Here is a 21,332-nt window from a genome sequence, read left to right as displayed (position 1 = left end):
TCTGGGGAGGTACCAGGAACACAGAAAAGCCATTGGTATTAAACGGCTCCCCCCTTAGCTGCGCCAACAGGGATCTCCAGCCCATCCCAGCTGTGTAACATGATGTTGGTCAAATCCCTCTGCTTCTCCTTGCCCTCTCATCCACTTGGCCTGCAAGATCATCGGGGCAGGCTCCTGCTGTGCTCATGGCATGTCTAGCACCGCAGGACCTGCAGCTCCCCTGTGATGCAATTAAAGTAAACGAAGATGTGAGACAGTCTGGACCTTCCAGCCCAGCAATGTGGGCAGAAGCAGAGCATGAATTTCTATTACTTGTGTTCACAAGCACTCAGGTTTTATGGTAAAAATTTACTGTTGAAATGTCGCTGGTGATAGCTTATAAAAAGAGAGAATTAGGGAAATTTTTTACTTTGTTGCTGCTATGCAGACCCTCATGAAGTTTTTCAGTGATCTGTAACAGCCTTTCTTCGAGGCAGCTGAAGACTCCGTTTCATCTTTGTACAGACAAAACACGAAATCGGTAAACTTGGATTGCCTTTAGCTTGATGCCAGCACTTCAAAGTAGCTCAGGAGAAAACCGTCCGAAAGACCTGAGCAGTTTGTACCCCATTTCCAACCCGGATGTGCCTAGGACCCACTCTCCAAAGCAAGTAAGTGCCTAAAGAAGTGAGATTTTCAAAGAAAGATGCCTAACTCCCAAACACTTCAGATCTCTACACATAGGGCCCGTAAGACTTAGTTTCTTATATCCCTCATGAAATACAGATCATTCTTTTTCATTTTACCAATTCAGCTGTTGTAAGAAGCTTAACTCTTGTGTTAGCAACAATTCGTGCCTGACAAAAATTACTCCAGAATGGGTTTTTTTCCCCTGGTAAAGTCTGTGAAACCTATCAGTGCTGCAGTAATACTGTGTCATTATCTGCAATACATAAAAACCATCACTTAGACAAGAGAAAAGCCTTGGAAGAGCCTTAGCTCACAGGAAAATGGAGCTGCTAACTGGAAAACTGAGATTATATTCACTAGCAGTATAAGCAATAAACAGTTGAAGCAGAAATCATTGGAAAACCTAGCCTAGCACAGCTCAAGATGCTAGATCTAAAGTGCTTTCTCCAGATTTGGATAAATTCTTCCGACTCCTAGCAATAAGGGATACAGCCCATTGAATTTAAACTATGTGACTCTGATCCCTCAATAGTTAACGGGAGACTGGTACCCTGAAAGAGCAATTTATTCCCTACACGAACAGGTATTTAAGGCAGGTGAGGCTCCACCATTTCCTGAAGAAATATCTTGCTCTACTGACTGTGGAGGAAACATGAATGATGGCTCAGGCGGGGGCTTCATTTCCAAATACCTGAAGTTAAAAAGCCGATCTTTAGTGGTTGCGTTATTCCTTTAACCTGTGAAATCTTACCTCACCTCCCCTGTGTTTCTTTGCAGCCCAGATGATGGATAGTGGATGGTCTACCAATCCATATAAATACCTAATTCATTTTCTAATCTTAAAAAAGCCCTGACTTTACCTTGGGGCAAAGACTTCTTAAGGTTAATTACACATCACGTAAAACTCTTTCAAAATCTTATTTAAGTTAGATGTCTTTCAATTTCCCAGAGTACTTTCTCCTTCAATGATGAGAAAGGAATGTTCATATTACCTTCTATATTCCTGTGATATTTCCAGACCAATAGTTTTTAAAAAAGTTACTAAAATTAGCTACTTATATCCCTATTTAGATCCTTAAGGAATTTCAAGACCGATGCGCCCTAAGCTCGGAACCCCCTTTTGCTCTGCCTATCCTTTTAAAACCCCAAGATGTATCTTTTTGACACAAGGCAACCAAATTGCCAGAATATACACTGACAGCCCAATACAGAGGCACAGACAATTTGCAACTTATACGGTGCAAATCGCTCCCATGTATGTTCATTACCAATATCCTGGATTGCTAAAGCCTTCCTTTTTTTTTTCAGCAGGAAAAGTAAGGCAAGAATTTACCTTCACACACAGATTGGTTCTAAAATGCTGCTGAGCAGAGAAAGCCTGTTATCAAAAAGCAGCTATTTGCCTCATTTAAAAAGACTAATGGTCTTTTTACATTCTGAAAAGAGTTTACTTTTTGTATTTTTGATATTTAGCAAAGTGTAGGTTTTGAGCCACATTTAGAGTAAAACTGTGCCTTGAATAAAACCCTACGTAACTGATCAACTTTAGGTGTTAGGTTTATTCAACCCTTTATGGTTTAACTTTATCTAACTCGAATTTATTGCTCTTTTGACAATTCAAAGTATTTTCCCATCTCTCCGATAGCAGGAAAAGGCTCAGTAAGCACATGGGCTCAGTGCTCGGGCCCCAAAATAACAGTTTGGCTAGCCAGCAAAAACGTCAAAGTGAGTACACAGGACCTTTAGTAGCTGTTACAGGTGATGAAACCCAAATAAAAATAGATGGATGATGTGCCCCCTCGAAAGCATTCGGAAACACCCGTGGAATTCATTTTAATATGGCGCAAATAAAGCAGAGAGACAGACATTTCCTGCAGGCAAGCACGAGACACAAAATAAAGCATGGTATTGTGTCTCCCCACTGCCTGCCAATACGAGGCAGTAGGGATGTTTGTTTTCTTCTCCCCACCCCTTTTTTTTTTTTTTTCAAATTTCAAGGATTAGAAAAGATTGATTTATCGAACTGCTGAAAATCTACAGGAAGGAGTTGGAAAGTCCAGCACTGCCCTCATAAAGCAAACGGGTTCATCGGTAATTAGTGAAGGAACGTCTTCATGGTGAGAAAAATCAATTGCAAGCAATAAAGGAGTGCTTAAAGGATTTTGCCTTCACGTTTCGTGACAAAGTTACCACCTTGATGGCATGAAGCCAAATGTCTTCCTAATCGCCTTCCTTAGGCTGCTGGTGTTCATCACACAGCTTTCCCAGCCTCACCTTCTGGCTCCTGCATTGTCTTTGACAGGAGGTAGCTAGTCCCGGGAAGACTTCTGTAACCATCATGGGGGCCAGCGGGCCTGTCACAGCTTCATTTGTAGAAGAAACCCCTGGCTTTACATGCCTTGGAGATATGTAAAGGTTGGGGTCCTACCTCCTGGCATAAGGGAAGTTTTACATAGATTGAAAGCCACTTCTGACTTCCACCAGCAGCTCTGAAGATTTTATCCAGACAAATGAGGCCAAACCTTCCTTGGTCCTGCGTGACACCCAAGCCCAGGATTTGGGGCAACCTATGCCTGATTTTTTCTGCCAAAGGCAAAGCATCATCCCTTTCCCCCTCAACTCATCCAGGGAAGTCATGGCCTGCTTTCTGAGATTTGTTCTTAATTATTGCAATTGGAAAGAGCAATTCTGTTAAGCTCATCTCATTTTCTGTAAGTAATTAATTACCCTCAGAATTGCTTACCCTGTTTATTTCCTTGCTCCTAACTTTGCAAAGGCATGGCACGATTATTCAAACCACACTGATGTGTAACCACATATCTGATTGTTTCCACACAATGCAGATTCAGGAAAGCCTTTAGACACATTTGTATTATCCAAATAGCACCAGCAGGGCTTGCTGACAAAATACTTAAAATGTATGGCCTTTTAAAACAATAATAATGATTTATGGGCTCACAGAAAGACCTTAGGTATTTAATATCTTCCAGGACACTCTCTCAAATCAATAACTGCTGATTGATTTTTTTTTTTTTATAAATTCAGAAAGGACAACACCTGTCAGTGGGAAGATTAGTGCTTTACAATCACCATTCAACATTACTGCAGCCATCACAAAAAACATAGATAAACAAGCAAAACCCAAAGCCAAAAGAGTCAGATATTAACCCAACCCTCCTGTGAAAAACTCAAACAGCAGCAGATTGCAACAAACAAAATCAGATGCTGCCATCAGCGTCACCGGGCAAAAAAGGCACCCAGACAGAAATGCAATCTCACGTTTTTTCAGCATCGGCAGGGTTTCTGCCTCCGAGGTGCTCACACAGTCTGCACTCTGGCAAAATATAAATGTGCCATATCTTTTCTTGGTGGGAAGCTTGTAAATACTTCATTTTGTGCCAACTCCAAATGATTGTTCTGGGTTTGCTTTCGGCTGCCTGTTCAAAGTTTGCTCATGCAGAGATGCAGATGAAGGCTGTATAGGAGCAGCAGTGAGCTGCCCGGGGGACTGGGAAGCATGGTGCTTTCTTACACAGGATCCAGGGAGATGCTAAGCTGACTGTTGGGCTTGTGAAGGCATGATACTCTCTCAAGGCCATATGAGACACAAAGATCATAGATTTTCAGAATTACACAGATCGTTTGGTCACCCTGGTAAAACACTCCTGTCAAGTTATCTGGTGACAGAGAACGTGCTGCCTGCATGTCCCAAGCACTGTTAAAACAGACACTTCCTTTCTCATCCGAGCTCATCCAGACCCAAACACTGGCTTGGGGGCTCTTTTTGTTCCCTAGGATCAGATTATCCTTTTGCAGAGTGGGAATCCAGGGATGATTCCTCTCCAAAAGGCATCGCTGAAGCTGCTTGTGCTCTGAGCCTGGTGTCCCCAGAAGTCAGAGGAGTCAAAAAATGCTGCATATAGCACAGCTGGCTGAGGAGGAGAGATTTTCAATGCCCTATTCTTGAAGAGCCCGCTCAGTTAGTCTTTCTATTTTGTTAGTAGGGTTGTATGAAAATCTTAACAGAAAGCTCATTCTTTACAGGCACTGCTATTTTATTTAACATTATAAGTTATAGGTAATGGCCAGCCAGGATTTCAGGCCATGTTTAACAGAGGTTCACTGTGGCTCCTGTAACTGTTTGCGTTCATTACCTTGTGTTTCGAACCCTTTGTACCTCGTCCTTTCCACCACTCACGCCAACCCACGCACCTCCTCGAAGATGCACAGGTGCACGCAACCTCCTTTCCCTGCTTGCTGCTCCAAGAAAGGAGCCTGCACGTTGCCACTGACCCCCAGCCCTTACTTCGCTGGGAACTGAGAATGCTGACGATAGAGGATTGGGCCTTCTGGGCCCAAGCACTGCGCTGGGCATGCTCCCAAGAGCTGGACCTCTTCGTTGTACTGCGTCCTTGCTGTGTGCTCCCCAAGCAACTGTGAACCCAGAAGGATTAAAGTGCTGCTGTTCTACAAGTCAAGTCCCCTGGCTGAACCCAATGCAATATTCAATTCCAGACCCTTTGGCATCACGAACTATTTCCAAGATGGAGCGTCTTACGGTTAAACAAAAAAGATCTGGAAACCAATAGATAAATTCAAATCTCAATAGAACAAGTTGTAAATAATCCTTCTTGTCTCCCTAGTTTCACTTGTTTCTAAAATGGCTAGAATAAAGCATGAATTAATCTTCTCTTAGTAAAAGGATACATGCTAAATTATTGTTCTGTATTGGTAACGTAAGCTCTTTCTACCGAAGAAGCAGAAAACTTGCATTTTCAAAAGTCTAACTTGTTCCTCCCTGCACCAAACCCAGGATGTTTACTTTTTCTGCATTTCAATCAGCTGAGTAAATAAAACTAAACTGGTAAACCTCCGTTCCTGCCAGCACAATACCGCTGTGTTAAATCAAGGGTTTAATTTAAACATTTCCGCAGATGATTTTTGGAAGTTCTATTTAACCTTTGTTTTCAATTTTCTACCTAACTCTGAGGATTTTTTTATGACTTAAGAAAACCCACAGGACTGAAACAACAAGCTAATCTGGGGGCTGGGATTAGTCACGTCTCTTTAAATAAAATACATATGTTGAAGTAAGAAAATGAGCAGATAATCACTTACACCCATACAACATATGGGAAGAGCAGGATATGGCAATGGTTTGTAAAGCAGGCATATTTTCAAGAGGGGCTTCTCAGTTTTGTGCCTGATGCTCCTCACTCCTCACCTCCCCCAGCCTGGGCCAGACTCCCTAAAGGAGCCCGGACTGGGCTTTGCGAGGTTTTACATAGTAATAATCAACATTGAGTCTTTGCGTTTATCTTCTAATTTTAGCTTTTAGGTTGCACATTCTCAGATTTATTTCTGCAAGCCCGTGAGCAAGAGCCTCCCATGAAAAAAAGTAAAGTAATAACCCAGTATAAAGGAATACGGTATGAGTTTTGTTTAAAGTCAGAAACTTGGGAGAACATATACTTTTTTTATTCATCCATTAAATCGGGGTTGTGTGCCTTTAGCCCCAGACCATTTGAAGCTCCCATGGCAGCCAGCGAGAAGAGGGGGGCTTGTTTTGGTCATTTGGGGATTGATTTCTGAAGGCTGCAGTGCAGGACATATCTGCATTATCCCCATTAATGGGATTTCAGCGTGTGTTCTCATGAATCCGGCCACAAGACCTAAAAACATTCTCTCCTGTGTGTTCGGAATAAATAACTTTTTTTCCAGGGTATTTCAGGTTTTTAATATAGTACTTATTCTATTGTTCAGAAGATGGGATGGGAGTAGGTTTCCACAAGAGGGAAGAAAGCTGTAAGAAGACTACAGTGATTAATGCCAGGATTAAACTATCTCAAGGCCCCTAATTAATAGTGCCTCTTCAGCAACAAAAGGAGCTCCCAGCTAAGACTCTGGGTCTCCCTGTCTAAAAGAAAGAAAATTAAATTTCCAGGATGACTTTCAGGTGGGTTTCTATTGCACTGGATGAGCTTTTCCAACAAACCTGACACGCTCCTCTCAGAAGAGGTCCCCATGAATTGTGCTTTCTAAAGAGCATCCAGGTGGCCAATGGCACAAGCCAAGCTATGCCCTGGCTAAAACAATAATGCAATAAAATGGGACAAAAAGAGAAGCGAGCCGACAAAGCCCTTGGTTTCCTGCCTTCTTTCTAGTGGGTCCACAACTGCACTTGGCAGCTATGGCCGACGCATTGCCCTTCCAAAGTAAATAAAATAAAATCTCGTTGCCACATACTGCAGCGCAGAAGAATGTCAGGAAGTCTGGTCTGGCTGGGGGAAATGCTAACAAACCCAACCGCAGCCAGGCAGCGCCAGGGGGAGAGGGGACAGGCGCCCATGGGAACTTCAAAGGAAAGGTTACGTCTGTAAGGAAGAGAAAGGATGGCTTCTGGTCTCTGCTAGGAGAAAGGAGGTTTCACCCTCTCCCCTCTGGCCATTTGGAGAAGTCCTGTGTAAGTTCAGGCGCAGCAGCTGCTCAGCCCTGTTGATGAATCCTTTCAACCCGCTTACAGGACTTGTCTTTTGTTAAATCAATAACCGCCTTCCTCACCCAATTTTCTACCAGTTTTCCATGTCAGTAACTAAGACGCACCACATTGTGCACAATAACAGCGTACAGCAAAGACGGAACCCCAGATTTCAGCAGATATGGTGAAGAGCACATCTGGATTACCAGCAGTGTAGCCCCTCTTTTCTTCCCTCTACTAATGCCACAATGACTCCAATGAGTAGTATTTCAATGGCTGCAGAACAAGCACTGCAGAACTCCCGCACAATGCAAAGGCATTTGCGGAGGGGGTTCATCTGAAACCCTCCGCTTTGCACAGAGAATGGGGGCATCTGCAAACACATGGATGGTTTGTCATGCTGCACCATCTGGCACGGGTCGATGAAAACCTGGTGTGCGAGGACCACAAGCAGCCACAGTACATGCCTGATCACCTGGGAAGGAGTTGATGGATGGAAAACTGAAGAACCATGCTGGACTATTCACATATAGCTGTATTTTCCTTTGTCACATAAGGCTTCCCACAGGAATGTGAATATAAAAAAGATTCAGTGTACTCCTGTCTATGACAGTCTGAGACTTTTCACACATCTAACATCTACCCGGCACAATGGAAAAGTGCGAAGGAGAGACTTCGAGCTGCTCGACTCCAGAAATCACTCCACAAGGCAGCAACCTCCGGTAGAACAGCCTCACAGCTGCTCTAAAGTATTCCAGCTGGTAACACGTCCTCGCAAAGAGCCATCTGCTAGCAAGAGTGCATCAATACCGCACTGATACGCCTGTAGTCTCCACCTCGCAGGCTATGGATGCAAGCAGCACAGCAGGCTTTTGCCATCCAAAAAGCTTGCGTAGTCCCTGGCTTGAAAGATCTGTCTTCCCTGCGAGCTCGTGAGGGCCGGGGGAAGCAATCCTCCGAAACAACGCCCTCCTGGGTACATTTGTTGACAGTGAATCAGTTTGTGCTCATGAGCAATTTCATGCACCCTTTGCATCCCCCTGACATTCTCAGATGGGCCATGAGCGAGATACAAGTCACGTGGGCGGAGCTACCAAAGCTTAAACGATGCCCCTCACTGCCCATCTCTGCTCACTTATGTTTGTCAACAAGCTGCAAAAAAATGAAAACGCAATGGCTACAGTGGACCTTGAGCACCCAGAAACAGCCATTGGAAAAGGCTGGGAAGAAAAATCCCCTCTCACCCTGTGTTTGGGGAGGCATGGGCAGAAGCTACATGCACCACCCAAGAGGCAGCCATTTCGGCATCCACGTCTGTGTCACTTCATACTAAAGAGATCTTTAAAAGGCAGAAGAGATCCCCAGTGTGGGTGAACCCGTAAAATTTCTGTTTAGTCGTACTGAAGGAAGAAATCATACTGAACTTTTTCAAAAAGTCCTAGGTAAAAGGATGCTACTCTTGGTGATGGTACCTGTTGTGAAATGGGAGCTAGTCTGTCCTCCTGGCATCAGCGGCAGGCACAGAAACTCTTGTAGCTCCGAACAACACATCCCACGTACGTGAGCTCACATCGTCTCCTGGCTACATGTCTCAAAAGCAGGACTAGAGCATGAACCTCGCTGTCTCAGCGGGCGCAACCTACTGAATCGGCTCAGTACCAACGTGCCATAAAGGAAGGATGCTTTCAGCACAAAGGGAAGGACCAAACATGTGGCTACCCTACTTCCCTCTCGAAAGTGCTGGGCTAAGCCGGAAAAGTTAATGTGGGTGAAAAATAAACCCGCTCTGCACTCACCAAATCTCTTGCTGGGTAACCCCTAGGTAATCAGTGCTCCACCGCGGGAATGTCAGATTCTCTCATGCTGGCACAATAATACAGGGACTGTTCCTGAAGGTTGGGGAAGTTTATTTTTACAACTTTGCACAGTGCCTACAAATCTTTCAGCCACACAGCATCTGGTTCAGGCACTGCCCTTTGAATGGCTTTTCTGTTGGTGCAGTAATTAAAGGTATCCCAGGTGACACCTGATCCCTTATCAAGTTCATTAATTTAAGTGGAGTTATTTGGCTCTCTATTTTCTATACTTCATAATGTATTTCTAACCTTTAAAGTGACATAGGCAAGCACCAGATTGCAGGGGCGCTTATTAACAGCCTATTAAAATATTTTATGGCCTTTATTTTTACGTTGCCATAGGGAATCGAGTATTTTGCTGTTGTTGAACAGGCTCAGGATTTATGTTGCGAGAGCTTCACCACAGCCTAACACAGAGCAGTGCTAGGAAATGAACGGGGAGAACAAACTCCCATTCAGCTCCCCATGTGCCGTAAAGCTGTCACACGCAGATGGTAGCAAGAGGCCCTCCAGTGCAGGCCCTCCGTTTGGTTTGCTGTTTTAAACATAAACTGGTAAGACAAGATGCAGGGCTCTAGGAGCACGCTGAGAGCCAGCAAAGGCAGCACGTGTCTTGAGAAACGGATCTGGGTGTCTTCTCGCCAAGCATATAGACCCACGGAGATAAGCTCAGAAAGGATCTTCCCGGTCACCTGTGAAATAACGTGGTCTGTGGCTTTTTATTCCAGAGCTGCTGTACCACATCCATATTTTGCAACTGAGTTAGAGCCAATGACTTTGGAAGAAGACCACGATCTCACATGGACAAAGACTACGATTTTACCCAGAAGATGACAATGATCTTAACTAAAAGTTTTCCAGAGATTGCAAGCCACTCACATCCCTCGGAAAGCTCCCTCAAAGGTGAATTCCCTTCTCTGTTAAAAATCTGCACTTTCTCCTAACTCAAGTGTATCCGATAATGAGACAACACATGCCGTGGATTTAGAGACTTGACTTTGTCCTCCTTAGGGATTCAGAAATTACAATCAAATCCCTCCTGAAATTCTTGTTTTGATAAAATTCCTAGGGTGAGCTAGGGGTCTTCCCCACTTTATATTATGTTTCTCTTATTTTTTCAAGCATAAAAAAATAATTTCTAACAAAGCAACACATTTGGAAGGGTATCAGCAACATACTTAAAAGTATTTTAATTGCTTGTGTTTTCAAAACATTTTAATGAAGTCAAATCAGGAATAGACACTCGTCTGCCAAAGAACCTATAAAATATTTTACAATGACATTATAATTGATGTAACTGGTTGTAGAAATTCCTGGCATTTCAAACAAAGATACTAGAGATTAGCACAAGCAAGATTATTCAGTAGGCAATTATTATTTCTGCTTTAATTATAAGGGCTTTGTTGTGCACATCCCCCCCCCCCCCCAGTTTTTAATTTAAATGTCACACTGCAAGGCTTTCTAGACAGATTTTGTGTGGGTAACCCTAGAAAGACTGTTCTCAGCGAGCAATCCCATAGCATTAATGCATGACGAGTAGTCATATTAAATGTCCCACTCCTTAAACGCCTCATCCAAGACTGACTGGAAGACTATCACGCTGGCATCAGTTCTGGCCATCCAGGAGGGACTGCTCCTCCAGTTTCATCTTATAGCTGAGCGATGGCAGGAGAAACAGAGGCACACCGCAGAGCAGCCTGTCCACAACCTTGTCGGGGACAGACCGTGCAGGTCCCCAACCTCACGTCTCCTACATTTGTACAGGCTCTGGTCTCCTTTCCTCCCAACCCCTGAAGAAGAAGCTGCACCTAAAAAACTGAAACTTCACCTGAAGGACTGTGCCAGGTCGTGGCACGTCAGCAGCGCTGCAAGCCTTGCCTGCTGGGGAAGTTTTAAGGGACTGACCTAGTTTAAATTAAAGCTGCATCCGCGAGAGTGGCTCAGCAGTAAGAACAATAACCTCGCTGAGAAATGTCTTGCAACTGTGCAATTCAGTCATCTCGTAACGAGCTCCCCCCGCGCCTCTTCTCCTGCTCCCACCATGGAAGAGAGGGGAGAACCAACTTCCAGCCGTGTCGCCCGACGCTCTCCTTTCCTGGGCAGGCAGCAAAGCGCTGACTCCCAACAATTTCCTTCTCCTGAAGTTCATTAGATGCTTTTATTAATTAGCAGGCTCCCCATCTTATCGTGCACTGCACCTGAAATCCCACTTGTATTTTTGAAGCGAGTAATTAAAGCCAGAGGTACTTGAATAAACAAGCACTGATGGAGACTAATATTCTATCAATATAATGAAGCAGCTCACTAGACAGTAAGATGCCCAGGCTCAGACCTTAACTGAGTCCAAGGGCAAAACATGCCTTGGCTGGCACGCACATCCTCTGATGTGGGCACCCCCAGGTAAGCTCCTGGTAACTTTGCTGAAACTAATCAGATTCTGGGGAGAATTTGGGTCATTAAATCTGTCAGGGGCCAAAACAAACAGAAAAGAAGTAAGGCTGCCACCCTCAGAGCACAGGAAAATAGTAATGATCAACAATTTCAACACCTTCCCTGTAGAGACTGCAATAATTAGCCAGTAATTATCGGGCATGATTTCCTTTTACGTGAAGGGACTAGGAGGTTACCTGCTTCAAGGACAGCAAATGCAACTTTGCTTCTTTCACACAAAATCGAATGGAAAATACCACCACTGGCAACCAAATCCCAATAAAGACAGTGCTTCATCATCAGCCATTTGTTGGTACCCATCAGAAACCACTCTGCAGTGCCATAACCCAACATATTGCCCCTGGTTATTACTGCTGCTGGCAGAGTTGGTTCCCCTGTATGCTCCTCAGAGAGGAATGGGGCACAAACGGCAGAAGACAGAAACAGGCAGAGAGAAAGAAAAAAAACTAATCACTTACTTGATATTGTCAAGACATCCAGATTCAGGTTTCAGTATGGCAGTATGATGGAACATTTTATAGAGAGCGATCCCAAGGAAGATGACATTAAGCTGCAAAGTAGGGGAAAGGAATAAAAAAAAAAAGGGTTACGTGACACGGCACAACGTGATGGGGAGAAAGTCAAGTCAGCTGCTTCTCTGTAGCAGATGAGTTGCTGTAGGAAATTAGCTCTCGCTACAGTTTTATAGCGACTGGGTCACAGAAAATTGCCAAGTATTTTATAAGGTGTGCTGGCCTGTAGACTGCAGGATTGGTGATGCCACGGCGCTACCAAAGCTGTAGCGCTGCGTATGTTACTGATACGGGGCTGGTTCCAACATCAACTCTACTGCTTCAAACAGCATTATGGAAAACTGAAAATATTTACTGTAATGACTGTTCGGTGTCTGAGAGATCAGTTGTGAAAAGTCATACTAAGCACCTTGCTTAGACAGCTCCATCGTAATGAAGCAAAAAAGCATCTTTTTCTGTGAACGTATCTTTTAAATACGGTGTAATGGGGGAGACGGGCAGGGAAATCAGGACTGCAGAAAATGCTCAGCATAATACAAAGTTGAAAAATAAAAAGGAAAAAGAGTTTGGTTTGTTCCATAAAAGATCCAATGGTGTTTCAAGGCTGCCAATTCCGGGAAAGGAGTTCCCCCCAGAAGCCCAGGCCAGGGTTTGAGACATAATCAAAAAGGGAAGATATCTTTTTATGAATGAATTACTTAAGGGGGAAAAAACCCAGCAGTTGTAGCTGGTGGTGTGGCTGCCTCCCTGATGTGGAAGGCTGCTGAAACGACCCCCAGTTGCAGGAGAAGCAGGAGAAGCAGGGACAATGTCTGCATTGAAGTGAGAGCGCCTGGTTTGCTGCGTTAGCCAAACTGTAGTCTATTCAAAACAAAGGATGGTTTATTTAAGCCATATTGTAGCGATTAAAGTACAAGAGAACTCCAGCTGCCTCCAAAGTTGGGTTCTCTACCTTGTTGCTGTGTTAGCTGATACGCTGGCAACGTGCTAACTGTGAAGTCACACAACCTTCAACTTCTGCCAGGGAGGAAAATCCCCCATCAAATCTTTCTTCCAGTTTGGACTTCATTTCATTCCCCCCACCCCATAATTCCCTTTTTTTGCATGATCAGTGCAAAGCTTTGGTCTGGAATTCAAAAGAAGGGGTGGGGGGCGATCAGGGGCATCAAAATAGAGTTTGTCACTTCTAAATGTCCAGTGGTAGAAACCAAACTCTGCAGGTGCCTGTTCCAAAGCTCCCTGGCCCATTTTGATCAACTATTTTGTAATGCCAAGAGCCTCTCATAATGAGGGTCTAATTGCTTGTGCCAGGTGGGGTCAAAGAAGAACATGCCTTTCTCAAATTAATCTGTGTAAATTAAAGATAAAGAGTAAAGGGACAGCAAAAGTTTTATTTCTTGACCTGAGAGATGGGGTAGTTAATTAGGAGTTCTTACCATAATTATCAAGGTCGCCGGTCCTATAAAGCTCCAAATGAAGTAGGTGTCAAGTCGGAGCCAACATCTGTAATGAAACACAGGGGAGAGAAGGCATTCAAGGACTGCACCCAGGACATACATCAAGACTGAGCGAGTGACAGAGAAGAATGTGAGCTGCAAAACACGCCGGTGGGAGACAGGAAATATTACATTGCTTGTTCATTTAAATGCTGAATTATGTGTCCAATTTCTGACAGCGCTATTGATGGAGTAAGATAATTACCTCTGGAGGAAGCAGGGAGAAAATGGCACAAGGCCTAGTTACTAAGGATTTCTGCATCTGTCGGGAAAAAACCTTAAAACTGTGGGGTTTTTTAAGGAAGGGGTCCGATGAGCATCCATGGAGCTTTTTCTTTGCTTTAAGCTCCTCTTCCCTCTCCGGCTCTGACACAACACAAGCTGCCTGTCAACTGTCAAGCGAGATGACATTTCTCCGGCAAGCAGATCAGAGCAAATTTGGTGCAAATAGGAAGCACAATTTGGATAACAGAAGGCTGAGGTTTAATTAGGTTCAGCAACTTCCCCTTTAGAGGGTTTTATTTCCCTGAACCTCCGGAGTGTTTTGTTTCCACTAATGTTTCAAGGGTTGCATATGGTCTTCGCTATCACATGAAGTTGATTCATGGCCTAAAACTAAATTATTAATCGCTTAATTTCAACCGCATTTAATACTCCCCACATTTTTTAAGGCCCCTGGGAAATTACATTTCCATTCCTAGTTCATTCCAGGCGACAGGAAGATAAAATGGAAGTGACTGGTTACAAGACAGACGAATATAAATTCCAAGAAAGTTTTGCACGATGTTTAAAATAATAATATCTTGTCGTGTTTGCAACGCTGCAAATCACAGCTCCGTTAATACACAGAGGACTAAGAAAGCATAAAACCACTCTTATACTAAACATCCAATGGAATTTCATAATTAGGCATGCGACAGGAACTGTATATATGAATTTATCCTGGTGGAAGAGAAAGCAGTTCTCACGAGTGACAGCTCTAGTGCACATGCTGAATGTTTTTTCTCTTTCAATGGACTCTGCAACAGGCAGAAAGGTCCGTGCCAGCAGTCCCGTGGAAGAGATTAGCAGGAGCTGCCTGCTGAGAGAATAAAACATGCCCTGAACCTCTATGCCTGGGAGAAGCCAAGATACGAATAAATTCAAAGATGTAGATAAAGCTTCTCACTTCCCTCCCTGACCATATAAATTTCAGGTCTCGTCAACGTTGAAGGTGTTTCAACATATATATATGACTGTACCGCTATTTGTCACAAATTAAAATACCGTCACTTCCATGACGGTCACTCCTGAACTGCCTCTGCAGCTGTTCATCCAAAATCTTCATGTGACAGCATCAAAATCTTAATGCGAGAGGCAAACAGAAGCTTTCAGAGCGACTGCAGGGAAATCTTGTTTCCTCTGCGGCTGCTGAAGTTCAAGGTGATTTAGATGCAGCTGGTAATGGAACAACACAAGTGACTAGAAACTATTTGAGTCTGATTTCCTACAGGAAAGGGTTTATGCGATCATGACATCTGTGTATCACCCATAATAACGTCTGAAATGTCGCACAATTGCAACTAGATTTGACAGAGGAATAGAGGTTTCAAGGATAATGAAGTCCCTGTAAAAAGTCCTTCCAACCATCCCTGAAAAAAAGACGTCTGCATAGCCGCAGCTCACACATCACACAGCATTTCAAACCTACCCCATCCCATAGGAAAAATGTAGTGCTTATGCCTCAGCTGCCACATATAAATCAGGGAATACGCAGCCCCACAACTTTTTCTACGGATAATAAGAGCGCTGGTGTGTGGGAGAGGACTCAGAGGGTTGGTTTTGTTTTTTTTTTAATTGAAAAAAAACCAAAACAGTTTAACATTCAAAACATCTCCCAGCCCCTGCTGCACAGGAGTAGTGGGAGCACAGTGTATTTTAATTGCCAAGCAACTTGATTTTCCTTCAGCACAAAGAGCTAGCCAGCTCCTGGAAAGCCCAGGGAAGAGGAAAGACATAAACCCTCTCTTTACTCCTTAAAGCACGATGGCCAGCCATATGGTTGTATCCGATGCAGCTGGTTTTGAATGCATATAGATTGGGACACGGGGAAAATCAGTGAAAGCTGAAATACGGCACGAGGGAAAAGTCCTGCTGGGCTGAGCAAAGAAGCACACAGCAACTGGTTTCCTTTCCAGCCAGCCAAATGGATGAAATTTTCCACCCTGTTCCCCTAAAAAATCTGTCTCTTCAGTTGTGGAGCACAATTTAGTGACAAGAGATGGATGCTGCAGATGGGAAACAGCCGAGGAGCCAGGTCCTGACCTCAGGAGAAGCAGGGGCCAGGCATGGAGCAAAAGGGTCCCCTTCCAACGAGAGATGGCTTCATCTAAGCAAGTGTACAGCTTGTGAAAACCAGGGAAGCCTTTTTTTGCCTCTCTGCACACTTTAAAGAACGTGATGTCAGTTTCTATTTGTTTGAATAGAAAAATCGGCTTTCTATAAAGCCATGTATGACACTCAGTCTCGGGCGACTAAACGGAAAGCTGCAAGACTGCCTCTAATCCACAGAGGGACTTTAAAAAGCCCTTTTTTTTTGTGGTCATCAGGAAGAGATGCAACTTTGAACCTGTTTAAGTCATACCTCATTAAAAATGCAAATTAAGACCAAAACATCAAAACACAGGCATCCCGCCAATTGCATTGAGGAGCTGTAAATTGCTAATCAGACAAGTACCACACTGAGCTTTTCTTCCCTTAAAAGACAAAAACCCACACGCACAATGAGCTGCATAAATGAGCTCCTCAAAACAAGGAAGCAATCAGGCAACTCACTTCCCAAAGCTGCTAATCTTGGGCTGCTGAGTTACTTCTGACCCCCCATGCGCAGCTGCACGGTGAACACGGACTCGCCACATTACAAGTTTAGACTCCGCTGCCATTAAGCAAACGAGCTGCTTCAGGGCTCAGTACAAGGCAGAGCAGATTATCTGGAAGTCTGCGGAAGCAGGGAACGCTGCTCAAAACCCCATTGCTTCTTTCAAGAGTCACACCAGCGTATTCAGTGCTCGTAACCAGCTCCGTGGTGCTGCTTTCCTTTACTTTTTAATTTCCTCCTCTTCCACAGTGACAAGTCGCTATATTCACCTAACGCTTTTCCCAAGTAATAAAGACTACAAAGAGTTTACTCTATTTTCCGCATGAGGAGAAATCAAATACTAAACTATCCCTGGTGTGCATTAAATATAACCAATAAACAATCATTAGCTGCCATTGGACCATAAAATTTGAAGAGCCCTAAACATCTCATGTTGTTCATGGGAGATCAGCGGTTTGTTTCATGTGGCTCTACAGGCTCCTTGTCTGGGTGCAGTAACGGGATATGTATGCACAAGACGTGCCTTTCAAGGGCGCAAGATAGGTTCTGCTTAACGCAGTCCAGCGTCCACATTGCTCACGCTTCCTCCTCCAAACACCCAGCACGAGCACTGAAAATAAAACAAGTTCAGTGGAGCCACCCAAGACAGACCGTATTGTTAGAAGCTATTTTCTCAGCAACATTAACATGCATAAAATGTCGGCGACTGGCTGATGGAGGCTGTGTACATACACTGGGCTTTCATTTTGCTTTCTGACAGATGGATTGCTTACCATGTGTATCCTGCTTTATAGCATACCAAAAGGAGGGAGAGGGGAGGAGAAACAATACAGAGATTCGTGTCACAATGAATTTGATCACCACTGGACAAATATACCTTTCTAAAATATATTGAACCATTCAAAGTATAGCTGCTTACCTCTGAGATTCGTAAGAGGCATTGATATGAAACCCAGGACAATACGGGAATATGGAAATCTTGCTGTCGATTTTGGACAGCCTGCTACTTGAGTGAGTCCTCTCAAAGGGAGGCTGCTAAAGTCTTAATCCAGCTTTTACTGAATTTTAGACACAAGTTATTTTCAAACACTAACAACAACCGCAAATGCTATTTTCCCTCTGCATTTTGCAGCATTGCCCACCATAATGCTTAACACCAGATTCGGCCAGGAGATGGATGGATTCGGTTAACACGCAGGACAAGGCAAATGATGTAACTTTTTAAAACTGCAATCACAGTATCTTCTTTGTTGCAGCAAAACCTGAGACGTGGCCATCTAAGACTCTGCAGCAGAAGACGTGGCCCGTAAGAAACGTTCACTTGGAAGCTCAGGTGAGCATCGCCAGAATCGCCTTGGCAATGTTGGGGGACCACGCTGTCTACAGTGGGGCTTCCTGCTTTTCACCTTTATTTTAGAAATTACAATCAGAACAAGGTGAGATGCAACATTTCTGATTTATCTGGGGGAAAGGGCAAAACACGGCTCAGCTTGCTCACGTGAATAGTCCCTGCCGGCCTGAAAGGGACAGAATCACCAATGGAATTAGTGGCATCATTACGCTGCTGCTTGGTTGTAAAAACAAATTAGTCTCCTAATATGAGTAGTTTGAACTGCTCTTAAACAAAAAAATGGTAAAAGGAAAAGGATAAATTCCTATCCCTGGAATAATTAAGTATAAGAGGGTATCTTTACTGGGCATCTTTACTGGGCAGCTACTCCAAAATGCCAATATGAATACTAGGACATAGAATGCTTCAGAAAATTACAAGCACCAACTGATAAGCAAAGAAACAGAGAGAGGAACAACTGCCTGTTCCTGGCTATGTAAGCCGGGCATGTGTTACAGGAGGGTTGGATTTAGAAAGGCAAATGAAATCAAGAAAACCTACACTGGGTGTCTAAGAAATCATTCTGAGATGTATGAACGGTGGCACCAAATGCCAAGCAAAAAACAAATAACACTAACAGCTCCATAAGTCCTGCTTAAACAAATGCAATAAATAATGGAGGGAGGCAAGTAATATATTCCAGAGGATGTTTTACAAAACCCGGCAAAACCAAGCAACTTCTTGCAATCAAATTATGTATGCCTGGCATATAGTTCACTACAAATTCTAATCAGTTCTACCCTTCTAATAACATTATACAGAAAAATACATCATCATCCATCAACCAGATGGAGCATGATAGTTATACAAAACATATTGTATGGTTTTTATTTTCCACTACGAGAATGTGATAAAATTGTGCACTCTGGGATTAGAGATTATAAATAAATATTTAAGGCTCTGCAAATATTTATTTGTAAAATATTGTATATACATGTTTAATCATTAAAAATACTACTTTATGCTGTGGGGAGGGAGAGAGATTTTACTGGCACAGACACAGGACTGCTGCCTCCACAACACAAAGATAGCAAAGTTTTGTTGTTCGCCTTCAGCAAATTTTAGCCAACCTTTCTGCCTGTACCTCCCATGCCATGGAAACATTTGAGCATCCAAGGCCTCTTGGGAAAAGCCAGCGTATCCCATGAAATACCTTTATTTTGCTGTGCTTCAGAAAGGTCCATATATTCATTTAAAAGGAGCGGAAGCGTTTCAGCAATGCAAAGCTCCCATGGTGCTTTATGGGAGCTGAGGTTAGGTGCTGTATGTTCCCACCCTCTACAGCCAGCCTGCTGCATGCCGCAGCAACACAGCTGCAGCTCCCACAACTGACACTGATACTCTGGTTGTCCCTACAGAGCATCATGAGGGACTTTGCAAAGATGAGGGCAGATGCAAATCAACTGCTGTCTCACATCCAAAGCAATGCCCTGGGCTCAGGGATGTCCTTTTACTACAAGGGAATGAAGTAAGACATTTTCAACACCCAACAGCTATAGAGCACTGTAAAAGAACACAGTTGGTGATAGCTTTCATCGCAAACCAGTTGCAATGCTGGGTTTTCTTGGTAGGCAGCCCAAAATGTTGAGAGAGAAGTCAAACGGACTGCTCTGGTGCTAAAATCCCTACAACAGTAACGTTGCAGAAGTCACAGGTTGAACAGCGGGGAAGGCTGCCACTAGAACACCAGATGGCAAACCAGACCAGTGTGGACACAGATGGCTTTCCAGGGAGCTGGACTCACGGTCTTTTGGCTATAACATGTTTGACACTCAACATGCCCCACGTAGGCCACAGTGAAGAGATAGGTCCTCCATAGAAACACCACAGTAAGAAAAGAATTGTCTAAAGGGACAAGGGAGAATGTTTCAATACTTGATTCAATGGGAGCTTATAAATCACTCAAGAGCGGATGTGAACAGAAAAGTTTGTTGGGGCAGAAAGCAGGTGGCAGCTGATGGAAACAGCCTGCTCCAGAAACTGTAATCAGCTGTTGTGTTACTTATTCTTAGCCCACTAGGCCTGTCAAAGTCGGTCAAACTACTTTGGATAAATTGGTAGAGTTCCTTGAAAACTTACTCCCTCCTACCTTTATCTGTGGGGGCCATTTCCTTTCCACAAAGTATGACACTTACACAAATTCAGGTTGCTATTCTCCTACTCATGGGAGGAACACGATGCAAATATCCGGCTGGGATCCAAGCCTACCTGCTGGCACGGTAATGGATCACGAGTAGCTCTACTGCTCTACAGATTTACTTCTGCAAGGAATCAGGTTCATCTATACCAAAAAGGTTTCAGGCAAAAATTCTACAGTTGAATTTAACAGAATATTAACTGTTAATCATGGCCTGACCCAATCTATGCTAAAAAAGAGCTTTAAAAATGCCACCAGCTCATTGCTATGTATGCCTTCAGATTGAGCCCTTAGCTCAGTTAAAATGACAGGAGAAAGGCAGCCTGACAAGGGGAAGCAAAAAAAAAAAATAATAAAAGAGTCAATAAAAACACATTGTTAGTGCTACTGTAACAAAGCTGGCAAAGAAAATCAAAGGCTCGATTTCCCCTTTGTTTTCCATTAGACGGTGTTGCATGATCATCTAAATTGTGCTTTGATACCAGCTTCAGCAACACTGAAAACATTTAAGAATATTCATAATGATAAATGATGTAGCTGTTCTGATTTGCGAAGAGTCTAGAGCACTCCACAGTCACCACCTATTTTGCTTGCAGGCTCTGTTAATTTGATAGAACACATAAAAAAGGGGAAGAAAGCTGTGTTTCATTATCCACATGAGAAATACTCTTTGGTTAGAGAAGGATGACCTTGCTGATACAGTACCAAGCTGAGACTTGGGACAGCCACCTCTGCTTATGTTATGCAATGATGTGATAAAATTCTCCCCGACTGACTTCCCCAAGAAAATACCTTTGCAAACCATTTCATAGTGAGGAATTTGTCCTGTATCATCACGGACTGCGTTGGAGACACAGAGATAAGGCAATGCATGCCTCCTGGCTGAGCTCTCCCTGTATAAGGCTCCTTTGCCTGACAGGTCCCTGGGTTCTTCACTTCCCTTTGTCATCCCCACTCCCATTCCTCCTGACCAGATCAAAGCAGTGCCAAGCCCCACTCACACTTTGTCTGTGCCGTAGCTCCGGTAGTCCACCGCTGCTGATACGGCCACAATCAGTGCAGGCATGCCATAGCCAACCAAATAGAAGTACTTCCTCCGGGAGTGTTCACTCTCGAAAACCTCCACCAGCATGATGTAGAGCTGCACCCCCTCCAGGAACATCCAGGTGAAAGCCGCCAGGAAGAAGAAGTGCAGGAGGGCAGCAAAGACGGCACAGGCAATCTGCGTGCGGATTGAAAAGAGCAAGGAAAGGTGTTTGTACCATGCAGAATTAATGCAACACTCTGGATTACTCTTACTGCGAGTTTAGTAAGAATAAGGGAGTTCTTATCTTCCCTCCTGCCCAAAGGAAGAACTTCTTTTTCACTTGGAAAATGTGCGTGAACTATTTTAAAATAGACACATCTCTGCATATACAGATTATATTCGAAGATACAAAGGTAGGTATGTACACAATCTGGCAAATAAACATATAAAGATGCACAT

General features: G+C 43.7%; 1 protein-coding gene across 20 annotated transcripts in view; it reads right to left on the bottom strand.

The window, feature by feature from the left end:
* ADGRL3 (adhesion G protein-coupled receptor L3) overlaps window positions 1-21,332 on the bottom strand; it is a 529,084-nt gene that overhangs the window by 47,527 nt on the left and 460,225 nt on the right. For all 20 annotated transcript variants that reach the window (XR_012587320.1, XM_074589233.1, XM_074589236.1 and 17 more), the window contains 3 exons: window positions 20,848-21,068; window positions 13,403-13,469; window positions 11,913-12,004 (listed from right to left, as the gene is read on the bottom strand). Coding sequence is in view for 19 of the 20 variants with exons in the window: in XM_074589233.1 (XP_074445334.1) it covers window positions 11,913-12,004; window positions 13,403-13,469; window positions 20,848-21,068 (380 nt within the window). In the remaining variant the exon portion in view is untranslated. The remainder of the gene's footprint in view (window positions 1-11,912; window positions 12,005-13,402; window positions 13,470-20,847; window positions 21,069-21,332) is intronic.

The sequence above is a fragment of the Larus michahellis genome, chromosome 5 (genome assembly GCF_964199755.1).
Source record: "Larus michahellis chromosome 5, bLarMic1.1, whole genome shotgun sequence".
NCBI lineage: Eukaryota > Metazoa > Chordata > Aves > Charadriiformes > Laridae > Larus > Larus michahellis.
This window is presented reverse-complemented; position numbering and strand designations above follow the sequence as displayed.